The sequence below is a fragment of the Rhinopithecus bieti genome, unplaced genomic scaffold (genome assembly GCF_001698545.2).
Source record: "Rhinopithecus bieti isolate Rb0 unplaced genomic scaffold, ASM169854v2 scaffold_3763, whole genome shotgun sequence".
Classification (NCBI taxonomy): Eukaryota; Metazoa; Chordata; class Mammalia; order Primates; family Cercopithecidae; genus Rhinopithecus; species Rhinopithecus bieti.
In genome coordinates, this window is record NW_016804379.1 from 1,270,270 (window position 1) to 1,284,384 (window position 14,115).

Sequence of the window (14,115 nt, forward strand, 5' to 3'; positions counted from 1 at the left end):
CAAGAACTACAAAGACTGGCATGTCACCACCCTGGATTAGTCTCATGTTGAAAACCAATAGTCCAGCTATATTTAATCATAAAACACTCACCATGCAAGGGGGAGCAGATACAGTCAGCAGAATAGAAGCATTCCAAGCAAGTAATATCTGAATTTGAACACTCAAACTTGTTAAAACACAGCACTCCTAAAAACTCTAGATCAGCAGAGCCCATAGATAGAGGTTCCCACCATTCACCAGCAAGAGTTCAGGACATGCAATCCTTTCACATCAGAGTCCCTTCAGGATGGTTAAAGTTAGATCTGTGCACCTGCAACACTGCTCATGCTACATCAACTTGAATCCAGCCTCTGCTCCCAGTCTTACCACATGAGCTCTACATAGCTTATATGGGTTAGCTTTCCAGCTGGGGTGGGGAAAAGAGAAGGTCCTTTAATGAGATACGCACCCTATGCTTAAACGTGTTCCATTTGAGAAGCCATAAACAAAAAGTCTATTTTTCTTTATTGCTGATATATTTTGCTATCAACTCATTATCCCATTGTGGGTGATTCTAGCTAAGATTGATCAAAGCAATAAAGATACTTAAGCTTGGAGTAGGGTAGGGGAACTACAAAAAGGAAAATCCCTGCACCATCATCACATTGGACTGGGGGAGGTAGTTAATTAAAACCACTTCCTTTTCTTCTTCTTTCTTTCTTTCTTTCTTTTTTTTTTTTTAAAGAGACAGGGTCTTGCTCTGTTGCCTAGGCTAGACTCAAACACGGGGGCTCAAGCAATCCTCCCGCCTCAGCCTAAGTAGCTGGGACTACAGGCGCATGCCACTACTTCCAGCTCACTTCTTCTTAATTAGGGTTTTATATTTCCCAACTGGAAAGAACCACCTTGTGAGTTTATTACCAAGAAATTGAAATTAAACTCTTTCAATTTTAAATTGAACTCTTAAATTGGGTAAGTGACTTAAGACTAAGTCTTAAGTCTTAAGACTAACAATACTAATTGCATAGTGCATATATTGAAACACAGAGCACGAACTGCTGAGCAGCTCATCTCACCAAACCTAAGAAGGAAACTGGAACAAAGATTAGAATCATTCCACATTTCATAGCAGGCCCACTGATTTCTGCTTGCCCATGTTAGAACACCTCCAAAGGAGACTGCCTGATTCTGACATGAAAGAAAACAGTAGTTAATTCTTCAAAATCCTTTTTTCATTAAATACATAAGTTTTTATAAACCCTGATTCCCTCCCTCCACCCCTGCCCTAAAAAACAGTGTTTCTTACCCAGTGTAATCCCGTTTAGAGTTTTTCCTTCTATAGAGGACAGCCAGAATCATGCTGATGAGCAGAGTGAGACCTAGGACCACAGCAGTAACTATGCCCACCACTACCCAAACTGGAAACACAGGCAAATTCTCTAGAGAAAAAGAACAAAATAGTTTTTGTTTTGTTTTGTTTTGTTTTGTTTTGTTTGTTTTGAGATGGAGTCTCGCTCTGTCGCCCAGGCTGGAGTGCAGCGGCCGGATCTCAGCTCACTGCAAGCTCCGCCTCCCGGGTTTGCGCCATTCTCCTGCCTCAGCCTCCCCAGGCGCCCACCATCTCGCCCGGCTAGTTTTTTGTATTTTTTAGTAGAGACGGGGTTTCACCGTGTTAGCCAGGATGGTCTCGATCTCCTGACCTCGTGATCCGCCCGTCTTGGCCTCCCAAAGTGCTGGGATTACAGGCTTGAGCCACCGCACCCGGCCAAGAACAAAATAGTTTTAAGGTACATTGCTACAGAGAGAAAACATGGAATTTTATTAAATTAACAAGCAAGTATTTTCATTTAGCAGTTACTGTACCCTCTTGTATTATACAAACTATGAGATCCCACTGTCTATCCTATTACTATGTAATTCATGACATGTGAATATTAGATAAGAAAAGAATGAACTATGGAACTAAGCATTTCTACACCTACAATCCCTCTCAGTGCTCTGAAGAAAAACTGGAGGTGTGAATTTACCTGGATCTACTCTCCGACAAAGCAGACTTTGTCTCAAAAATGAGACACCAGAACCTGCATTTCCTGTTTGTTCTCAAAATCAAAAGGGAGAAATAACTGTGCTGTTGTTGAAAACTTTCTCCTGGAGAGTATAAAACAGTATGAATCTCCTTCTTTCCCACTGTCCATCACATCCAAACATAATGAATTTGGTCTTTCTTCTGATTAACACTGAAAAATTAATATTCCTGAAATTAGACTAATAGGCTCCAGACGGTAGGAATAAAAATGGAGAATCAGCCACTCTGGGTCAGAATGAGCAACAGTTCCCCAATTCCAAATGTGTTTGGTAGAGCCACAGGATCACGGCAACAGGGAGCACAACTGTATGGCAAAAATCCTCCCTCCAAACCCACCATGAAATGCAACTCTTGTTCTCCATCCAAACATGAGATAAAGGAGACTGCATTATTACTGCGAAAATACTCGAGGAAGTACCTTTTTCTACGACATAGAGCCTAATGTGTCCAGGCTGGACAACGATGTCAGGAGGGTTTTTGACATCACAAATATAGGTGCCATTGTGTACAAACTGCATATTTTCTATGTTGATTGATGCATCTTTCTTGTCAAGGTCTCCAGCCCAGCTGATTCTGTCTTTAAATGGTGGATAATTCCCAAGGTACACTTGCCCTTGGGAGTAGTGGAAAAACTGCAATTAGAAAAAAGGAACACATGAACTATTCTCAAAGGCAGAATTCCTAAACTCTGTAATGTGCATGCTATGAAAGGTTCTTTTAAAGACTTCATACTGAAAGAAATGCAACATCATACTACAAATCACAAGTTATGGAATCTAAGCCAGATAGAAGTTTAGAGATCATGGGACTCAACTCTGCCAGGTTTCAGTGGAAGAATCAGACTCATATGTCATCTCGAATCCTCTCAGTATTTCACTGATATAATTATTACCACCCATAATTTTATAAAAGACAAAATGGAGACTTAAGAGAAGCCATTTTCCCAAGGTCCCAATGATAGTAATTGGGGACTCAGAGTAAAATTTAGACCCATCTGAGTCTTCAAAGTCAATGTTCTTCCAATAACACCATAATTGAGCCCAGTGATTCCTAAGGCTTCAGAAAGCTTAGTGTTCACTTAGCTTACCACTAAGATACACAAAGGCACAAAGGAAAAGAATCCCAAATATCTCAGATCAGCTAATCTGAGTTTCTCCCTCTTCCTTCTGGTTTCCTATGGAGAAGTCATGGGTGTGTGAAAGGAACAAAGTCCAGATAACACAAGATACTCTTGCTGGCTTTTGAAAGTTCAGCCTTTGACCCCTTTCTCTTTCCACTCCTCACTCTCTCCTCAGTCCTGCTTTCAGCAAAGGAACTGTCCTCTCAAAGTAAACCTTGTCAAATTCAGCACCTGGAAGCAGGGTTAAGGCCCAGTGGGAGGGGATCCATCCTCACACTTGGCTCTAATCCAAGCAGCTATGCTGGAGGCCTGATGTCTGGTTCATGGCCCGGGTGATGGTGGAACTGGGGATAGAAACCAGCTCTATTAGCAATGCAAACAGAACATTTTCAGAACTGTTTGAGCATGCTGAAAACGCCAGTGCAGACTCATCCATTCCCATGATGTAATGATCATCTGGATTTTCTTAACTCCCAGACCTCTCATCAATAGCGTCCTGTAAGCTCTAGACTCCTCGCCCAACTGCCTACTCACTTTACCACCTCACTGCCCCCTCCCCCAAGCTTGTCACCTTCTCTTACAAACTTCATCTTCCCGTCTTCATGTATCCCATCTTCACTGATGGCTACCGTTTCTTTCCCAAACCATAAATCTTGAAGTAATCCTTGATTCTCTTTCTTCCCATCCAGTTAATCCCCCAAAATTGTCAATTTGTCTCATTAGTTTCTCTCAGTTCTCGCTTCTCTCTATTCAGTTCCCAATGACAATATCTGTTTTTATGCTTTCATTATCTTGGGCTATGGCCTCTTAACTGGTATGTCTAACTCATCATCTTCCACAATGTCTAAATGATCACTGATAAAGAATAATGGTTATTATTATAACATTTATCAAATATTTACCCTGCAATTCATATGATCTAAATGCTTGTTAAGAACCCTGAAGGGTCTGAGATTTTACCCTACTTACAAGCTAACAAACTTACTTGGCCACATGTTCATACATGCTGACAGAAGACACAGACTCCTGTGAAATCTTCACTCCCATGAAGAAGACTCAGAAACAAAGAACCTTATGAGCAGAAAGCATGTGTTTGTTCCCCTTGCCCCCCAAGTCCCACAGCCATGACATGGAGGGGCTCACATGGATGTTGTGCAGGCAGAGGCATTACATCACAGCGCAGTAACCCCAAGCTCAGGGAACACAAATCTCTTACAAGGGGCAGAACACATGTCTGACTTTAGCCCTGAAAGGAGACACTACCTTCACTATACTCAAGAATAAACAAACCTGTCCTCTGCTCCAGAGGGAAATATCATCTCTGCTTTCCAAGGCTAGTTACTGCACAAAAAAAGTCCAGAACAAAGGCAGCCAGTGCCTTTGCTAGCAAGGTGTGCAAAAAAGTGAAAGACCCACGGAAAACTGTCTCCCAACAATCCTCCAACCCTCACAACCACCCTGCAAGGTGAGATTCACCTACCTGGTATTTCATCAATAGGGAATGTGAGGCTCAGGAAACCTTGGTTACTCTCCCAAAGTCACAAGTTTTAGAGATGGAATTCAAACTCAGCTTTGATTTCAAAGCTTATGCTATTTTCAATGTTTAATGCCTCTCGGGTGAGATCATGTCTTATCTGTTCAAAGTCCTTCACTCTCTCTTCTTCACCAGAAAAATGAACCATAAACTCTCAACTTTGCAAACGAATCCTTCCATCATCAGCTCTCTGCCTTCCCTTCCCACAACATCTCCACATATTCTCTGCCTTACATTTGTGAACCGCGGGGATGAGCTACATGATGCTGTTTCCCAGCACTGGGTCTAAGATAGCTCCCTCAGTCAGGCTCCCTCATTGACTGGGGGCCATTTGAAGGCAGGGGATAAGTTGTATTTATCTCTGTACTCCTTAGCACTTTGCACACAGCCGGAACTACATAGTTTGCTGAACCAAACTGAGGAATAATGCCTTGGTCAAACCTTTGAGAGATGGTAAATAAAACAGTGAAAAATTCACAGAAAAGACTAGAATCATTATCAATCAATATTTTTAAAGTACAAGCCATGGTGCTAAAGCTATGAGGTATACAAAAGATGTAAGATAGGCATGTCCTCTTAAAACACCCATATTCAGGATGAAGAAGAGGAAAATTGTCATATTAAGGGATCTGTTTTACAGGAATGGCCCAGATAAGGGTAGTGAGTTTTAAGGGCTAAAAGGTTTTTTTAAAAAAAGAGGCATTATGGAGGAGACAGAAGGTAGAAATGGGGTACAGCTTAAATGGCAAGTGTTCAGAAGTAGGAAAACAAAGCACAAAGCATTTTTACTAAACTGGAAGTGATGCTGTAAGACAATACAAGCGTGGCTAAAGTGGTAGGCTGGGCCAAACTGTAATGAGCTTTTAATTCTAGACAAATGTTGTCAGCAATAGGTATCTAAGTTTCTGACAACCTGCAGTGAAAAGGTGAAAGAACTGTTATAAGACTACGCACCTGCTGGCGTATGAGGGTTGGATTGAAAGATGAAAACACAGAAGCAGAAGAATAACAAGGGGTTACTGCACGAGACCAGGCACACAGTTAACATTGCTCAATAGACAGCAGAGACACAGGAAGGCTGACAAAAAGCTAGATGCCAGAAACAAAGTAGGAAGAACCAGCAAAGGTTCTTATTTCTTGGGGACAGAAGGGAAGTGGTAAGGGACAGGGAACGAAAGGACAGAAAACACAAAACAAAAATTGATCACAAAACTCATCTCTAGATGAACACAAGTACACAGCCCCCCCGCCCCCAAAAAAAAGCAAAGAAGGGAAACAGAAGGGAGAAAAAATGAGTTCCGTTTCAGATATGTGGATCCCGAGGCCATGGGCCAAAAAAGCCATCTACAGTATGGCTTTTGAATATACTGGGTTTGAATATACTTTTCCTGTAAAACCTACAAAAACAGGCCGGGCGCGGTGGCTCAAGCCTGTAATCCCAGCACTTTGGGAGGCCGAGACGGGCGGATCACGAGGTCAGGAGATCGAGACCATCCTGGCTAACACGGTGAAACCCCGTCTCTACTAAAAAAATACAAAAAACTAGCCGGGCGGGGTGGCGGGCGCCTGTAGTCCCAGCTACTCGGGAGGCTGAGGCAGGAGAATGGCGTGAACCCGGGAGGCGGAGCTTGCAGTGAGCTGAGATCCGGCCACTGCACTCCAGCCTGGGCGGCAGAGCGAGACTCCGTCTCAAAAAAAAAAAAAAACAAAACAAAACAAACCTACAAAAACAAAAAAGCAACCCACTCATCTTATTAAATGTGTCCCGACATTTTGGAATTAAAGGACCCTATGTCAATAACTGAACATGCTGGGATTAACTGCAATCAGACTCGTGTGTAAGTATAAATTCATTAGCTAAAAATATTAATCAGAATTACAGCATGTTCTGAACAGTAAGTCTGAGTTACGTAAACCTTCATGGACCCACATGACCAGACTGTTTCCAGCATAAACGGAACTGTTCTTTAAAAGAAAGTTATTACCTCTGGGTGTCTTCCTGATGACTGCTTCATTTTCTTTGGACTTAAATAATGGCCCTCACACCGACTCCTGCAGAAGACTTCAGTGGGAAATCTTTAAATGTTGAAATAGTTCTTTGGATTCTCCTGAGTAAACTTATGTGTTTAATCTTGCCTCTATGGGAACATTAGTGTATGTTCTACGCTGATGCCGTATTTATGTGAAGCAGAGAATGCCTCTGTATGTCTTCCCATGCTATCTGTATGGATTTCTGTGCTCACCATTATGGCTACTGTAAGGGAAGGCCTCTCTTTATAAAGACCTCTAGACTATGCATTCTCCATAGGGCAGATTCTCCCCCAAGGGAGCAAACACTTGCTCTTGGGTAGGAAGCTTTGAGAAAATCTTACTCTTTTATATGTAAAACAGATACAGAGGATATCTACCATATTAAAATTTCATGGAAGGGGGCAGAGATTAAGAAAAAATGTCAAAAGACCCCTTTTAAAAATAAATTATAAAAAATACTGAGAAGCACTGCCTTAAGTAATCCCTAAAACCTATGAGGCAGTAAATATTATTAGCAGAGTTTTCTACCTGAGAGAGAAATACTATATAAGGGAAATCATACTGTACTGAACTTTCAACAATTCTAACCACTAGTTACTAACTAACCTTTAGTGTGGCGTGGCCACGGGTGAATAATCTTGAGTCAGTGTCTCCCATCCTCCCCACCCTGTCTTCCACATAGAGCTGTGAGGAGTCAATGGCATAGGCATATGACGGGCCCAGCATCTAGGTGGTGATCAACAAATGTAACTCACCATTCAGAAGAAGAATTGGGCATTTCTTTTTTTTTTTTTTGAGACAGAGTCTCGCTCTGTCACTCAGGCTGGAGTGCAGTGGCGTGATCTCCACTCACTGCAAGCTCTGCCTCCCGGGTTCACGCCATTCTCCTGCCTCAGTCTCCCGTGTAGCTGGGACTACAGGCGCCTGCCACATTTTTGTATTTTTAGTAGAGCTGGGGTTTCACCGTGTTAGCCAGGATGGTCTTGATCTCCTGACCTCGTGATCCGCCCGTCTCAGCCTCCCAAACTGCTGGGATTACAGGCGCGAGCCACCGCGCCCAGCTGGGTATTCTTAATGATAGATGACAGACTGTCCTTGCTGAGTACTGACAACCTGAAAAGTGCAACAGTACTAAAATATGTGCGAATATTTGAAGGGCATTCAACATGCTGGGAGAGCAACAGTAACAACAAATTGTGTATATTAGTAACTCAAGAGCTAGACACTTTCCTGAGCACTTGTCTTGTATAATCTTACTTTATCCTCCTAACACCCTTGTGTGGGAGGTTTTATCATCTCCATTTTACAGACCAGAACCAGGATAGTCAGTTCATGTTTAACAAACACCCACTGCATAACCAGCACTCCACTAGTTACTAACTAACCTTTTTTTCAACCCTCTGGTGCTGTATTTCTGTTACATTCTTCATCTTACTCCAAAGTCATCTATATATCCGCCTTCCTCCTAATCATCTCTGGGTGACAGCAAGGATTGTTTTAGACATTTTTGAAGGCCCTACATAACCCACTACATAGTAAGCTCCTAATCAATACTGCTAAATCAGATGGACTATACGCTAAATTAAAAAAAATAATCAAATCAGAAGGTACATACACATATATACATATATAATTTGGTAATACATAAAATGAGTATCAATAAAAATGGGGCAATGAAAGACGAAAAGATGCAGGATAAATCCTGATTAGAGTCAATTAAGATCAATTTCAGAATAGGATTTGATGGTGGAGAGGAACTGAGCAAAGACGAGGAGACCAGCTGCATTTAAGACATGCTGAACTTATTTTATCCTGAAGCAAGATAAGGGCCTTGAAGTCTATAATAGATAATAAATACACTCATTTTAGAAATGAACCATCAGAAAAATGGATCACTAATTATACAGCAGTAAAGAAACCTGTGAGGTAGGAGTAGCCAAGAGCAGTCAAGCATTCTTACCGACACAGTAGTGTCAGCCCCCTCTGGCTGGAAGCTCCACGTGACTGAGGTCAACCCGCCAGTCTTATTAGTAGACTTGAACTTGCAGGTCAGCTTCCCTTGTGTACCATTTGCCACGAAGATTTCTTTTGGTGTATACACTTCCAAGGCTGATACTCCAGCTGTCACTGAAAAGAGAGGAGTAAGGGTAGTTAAAAGTAGGACTTAGCATGAATACTACTGCACATTTTTGCCAGACAAGAAAAGATACAGCAAAGTTACTAGATATATACAGTAATTCACAGCCATTACATATTTCTGGCAGAATATTCTATAGCTAAGTTCAATCAGAATAGTACCATAAACAGAATAATTGCTGATGGTTTAGGTTTGTATTGCTTTTTAGTTAAGATATGTTTATTAGTTTGGCTATATTGAATATTTATTTAACTAATAGACTTTTTAAAAGAGCAGTTTTAGGTTTACAGAAACATTGAATGGAAGGTAGAATTCTCATATTCCCTCACTCCCCCATGGCCATCCTGTTTCTCCTATTATTAACATCTGGCATTAGTGCTATACATTTGTTTTAATTGAAAAGCCAGTATGGTTATATCATTGTTAACCAAAGTCCATAGTTTACATTAGGATTTGCGTTAGTGTTGTAGATCCTATGGATTTTGACAAAGGTGTGTAGTGACGTCTCCACCATTACAGTATCATATAGAATAGCTTCACTCCCTAAGCATCTCCTGTGCTACACCTGTTTATTCCTGCCCTCCTTTCCCCCACATCCCTGGCAAACACTGACCTTATACTGTCTCTATAGGTTTGCCTTTTCTAGAATGTTATCTAGTTAAAATCATGCAGCATGTAGCCTTTTAAGGTTGGCTTCTTTCAGTTAGTAATATGCATTTAACTTTCTTCCATGTCTTTTTGTGGCATAATATCTCATTTCTTTTCATTGCTGAATAATATACAAATTGTATGGATGTACCACAGTTTATTCATTCACCTTCTGAAGGACTTCTTGGTGGCTTCCCTGATGGTCTATTTTTAATGATGTGATGGGCATATTTTTACTCCTTTAAGTAGTTCTGATGTGTATCTATTATGCAATTGTTATCACACTGACCTCTTCTCATCATCCATGTGTAATGCAATTAAAACTATCCTAAGATATAACTTCATTTTAAAGCCACAATTATTATTTAACTGATCCTTTTCTTATAAAGAACTTAAGGAAGAAAAATGCTTATTTTGGTTTTGTTAGTGAAACCATACCTACCATAAGATTTCACTGTGCTAGGTAAGTAAACAGCTGATTACACCGTATATCACATTTTCATTTTACCCATCAAGTTTTGTCAGTTAGCCTGAGCCCAGGAAATAGTAATTAAAATGTATCTACCACTTGGAATATAAAAATGGCTCTTTTTTCAAGATCTGCAATCACAGGCAACTGCAGGAATTGTTAAGGATTGTTGCTAAAAGTATTTGCCAAATTGTTAAAGATCGCTAACTTGAACATGCTGCTATAAAAGCAATGCTTTCACAGATAAAATGAAAGTCAGAAAAAGAAAAAACTTATTTGGCCTAAAATTGGTAACTTAAAAATATCCATCTTCGATATTTTCTAAAGAAATAGTTTGGAATAAATATCTGCAGTGTTGCAATTATTCTTAGAATGTAACAGATGGGCAGAATAAGGAAGAGTATTGTCAGCCAGGACTGATGGTCATTTTCAGAATTTTTTCTCCTTGAAGACTTAACTGACTCTCAGCCAAGGAGAACAAGAGTACTCCCCCATTCCTCCCAACCATCTTGCAAATGTTTATTCTCAGGACACAATGGGCACTTTTGGCTATTCTTTTAAATAAACTGAGAGCCATACTGCATCAAGCAGATTTTTTTTTCTGCTAAAGAGGGTGGATTATTATTACAGGGAACAACAGATTATTATTTGTGGTCCAAACCTCAAAACAAGCATTTCTTTCAGAGGAGATGCAAACAAAAGAGTTCCTTGCTATTGTGGGTAGGCAGAAAAGTAGCCCCAGGGCACTTGAGTTCAAAATGAAGGACAAAGCACAAGACTAGACTAGTGGACCAGCTTATTCCAGGAAGCAGCACTGGCTTGCAACCCTTATTCACTCTGTGTGATTTTGACTAGTTTTCTCCATGGTGATGAGTACTGGAAAGCCACAGTCTCTAAAGTCTATAAATAAGGTTTCTTAAGGATTTTCTCTTTCTTTCTTTTTTTTTCTTTTCCCGAGTCTCAATCTTGTGACCCAGGCTGGCGTGCAGTGGCACAACCTCCGCCTCCTGGGTTCAAGTAATTCTCCTGTCTCAGCCTCCTGAGTAGCTGGGATTACAGACACCTGCCACCATGCCTGGCTGATTTTTGTATTTTTAGTAGAGACGGGGTTTCACCATGTTGGCCAGGCTGGTCTCGAACTCCTGACCTCAGGTGATTTACCGGCCTCGGCCTCGCAAAGTGCTGGGATTATAGGCGTGAGCCCCTGCACCTGGCCTTCTCAGGGATTTTCTTAAACCAGATCCCTTCCTCAAGGCCTGGTTGCGAGAGTTGTCATCCTGAAACATTATTTAAAGATGGAATTAGACCACGCGTCCAAGTTTACAGTCATAGAATTTTGAGCAAAAAGACTAACCAAATTCCCAAACGGATTTTAGGCATCTATTTTAAGACAAAGATTTCGTTACACCAAAGTTAGTTAATAAACAGGTGACTTTTATAAAAACACACAACACTCTTTGGCTAATTTGAATGTGTAGCTCTTAGCCAGGATTATGAAATCCAAAGCTAGCCTATCAGCTAGCTCAAGAAAAAGAAAATGACTCCACACACTGAGAAATTAGCTTCCTTCCATCCCTGGCTATCTACGCTTTTCTCTAATACTACTCTTGTCATCATTTTTGGAGATTTCATCAGTCGTAAGATAAACTTTCTAAAACCTTAGTCTCTTTCTCTTCTCCAACAATCTCGGTAAGATCAGGCCTACCCCAGCCACTCATTTCTACGGTCATACCTGTTCAATCAAATTTAGCCTAAAGCTGCCTCCTTACATATTTTAAGTTCAGCATAAGGGTTTTTCTGTACACTGTGAACTATAACAAGCATAGGTGTGAACAGGCCGTAGCCAATCACCTTGTGCCAATCACCGAGTTTTGGCCAATCAAATGTAGCCAACTGTTCAAATTGTGTTCAAATAAGGCAAATGCCAAGCTATAATCAATGCAGCTGTTTCTGTACCTCACTCCTGTTTTCTGTACATCACTTTCATTTTTCTGTACATAAATCTTCTTCCACCACATGGCTGTGCTGGCATCTCTGAGACTACCTTGGCTCAGAAGGCTGCCAATTTCGCAATTCATTCATTGTTCAATTAAACTCCTTTAAATTTAAATTCAGCTGAAGTTTTTATTTTATCATACCCTAAACCAGGGCTTCTCAACCTCAGCACTACTGACATGCCTTGTAGGATGTTGAGCAGCACCCCTGGCCTCTACCAGATGACAGCAGTATCTCCTCTGCCTCCAGTTATGACAAGCAAAAACGTCTCCAGACATTGCAAATGCCTCCTCAGAGGCGAACCCCCCCCGGCTGAGAATCACTAGCTCTAGACCCTATCATCAGTACCTGCACCCACTCCAGAAGCACAGTTTCAGGCTTCTCTACTCCCTAACTGACCACCTCTTAGCTTTCCAATATCCTCCAAAACCCTGAGTTCATTGATCCCTAAGCTGCATCAAAAACTAAAACCCCAGCATGTCTTCATTTGCTTTACTCAGATTAAACCCCGTAAGTCACCATTATACTCACAGCCTAGAATACACAATCAGCTTTCTTGCCTCTCCCTTCAGGGTCTTCACCTGGCCAAACGTCTATCCTGGTTAAATTCAATTCTTTACCCACTGTGCATCTCCACCAGGGTGGCTGACCACAGCTGGACAAAAGCACACAATCCCACTGACTATTTTTGCCTTAAATTTAGGGTCACTAATCTCAAAGGGACTCAATGCTGTCTGGCAATCCATCCACATTGCCCTAATCCATCTGCTTTCTAGTTCCCTAGAGAACTATTTTAAACCTTCCTCTCTAATCTCAAATTTCCACTTCCTCTGGTTTCTCACTCCCAGCTAATGACTGAGCTGCTTATTTCATTGAGAAAACAGAAGCAATGAGAAGAGAACCTCCCTATGTCCAGATACCATAGCTACCCACCTCCCTGCATCTGTGCCCATTCTGCTTTCCTTGCACTCCTATGAAGAAAGTGTCTGTCTGCATTCCTCTCCAGGATGAACCTCTCTACTGCACACTGCATCTCATCTCTTGCCTACCTAAGGACATTCATTGATCCAGCAATTCTCCCGCTTCTGAATTTTTCACTCACTACTGAATTACCACCAGCAGCAATATAAACATACATATTTATATTTATATCCCAGGTTTAGAGAAAAAAATCTTGACCCTGCATCTCCCTGCAGCTCTGGCCCCTTTGTCCTCCTTTATTTTACCAATCTTGAAAGAACTGTCTGTACACAGTGTCCAATTTCTCTCCTCCTCTGTTCTCTTGAATAAATCCAATTTAGGCTTTCATCTCCGTTACTCCATAGAAACTGTTTTTTGTTAAGGAATGCAATGACCTCTATGATTAATTCTCAAATCTTGTCTTATTGCCCTTTCTGAAACCTCTGACAGTTACTCCCTCCTAAAACTTTTTGTTTTGTTTTTGAACAGTTTAGCTTTTGGAATGCCCCTCCTCCCTCTTGATTCTCTTATCTCATTGACTGCTCGTTCCCTGGTTCTCCTGACCTCTATATGATTAAGAGCCCACATCATTTCTCTGACTGCTTGTCTATTTAACATTCCTTCTCTTGGTGACCTCATCCAGTTTCAAATGCTCCCAAATGCTGATGACACCTGTATACATACACATACACACACACACACACACACACACACACACACACACACACACAGCCTATTCAACTCTGCTTGGATATAACTGGCATCATCTCAAATTTAATATGTCCAAATTAAACTCCTGATTCCCAACCCCCAAAATTCCTTTTCATGGGCTTCTCCAAATCAGTGAATGGCAACACTGGTTTTCTAGTGGCTGAGACCAAAACCCTGAACTAGTTTGTGACTCCTCTCATTTGCACAACTTTCCTCCAAGCCGTCAGCTACACAAGTCATCTCTACTTAGAAACCTATCTAGAAACTGCTCTCTCTCTCTGCCTCATTTAGTGTCACCATCTTGGTCCAAGTCACTGTCATCTTTCACCTGGATTAAGTATTGATAGCTTCCTAATTGGTGTCTGCCTCCTCCAGCCTTCCCCACTTCACAGCAACTAGTCCACAGAGAGGCCAAAGAGATCTCGTTAAAATTAAATTCCAGGT

General features: G+C 41.2%; 1 protein-coding gene across 1 annotated transcript in view; it reads right to left on the minus strand.

Moving 5' to 3' along the window:
- The window catches only part of MPZL1 (myelin protein zero like 1), a 64,415-nt gene that overhangs the window by 15,151 nt on the left and 35,149 nt on the right, over window positions 1-14,115 (minus strand). The window contains exons 2-4 of the mRNA XM_017867595.1: window positions 8,712-8,878; window positions 2,485-2,698; window positions 1,287-1,419 (exon numbers count right to left, since the gene is read on the minus strand). Of these exons, the coding sequence (XP_017723084.1) occupies window positions 1,287-1,419; window positions 2,485-2,698; window positions 8,712-8,878 (514 nt within the window). The remainder of the gene's footprint in view (window positions 1-1,286; window positions 1,420-2,484; window positions 2,699-8,711; window positions 8,879-14,115) is intronic.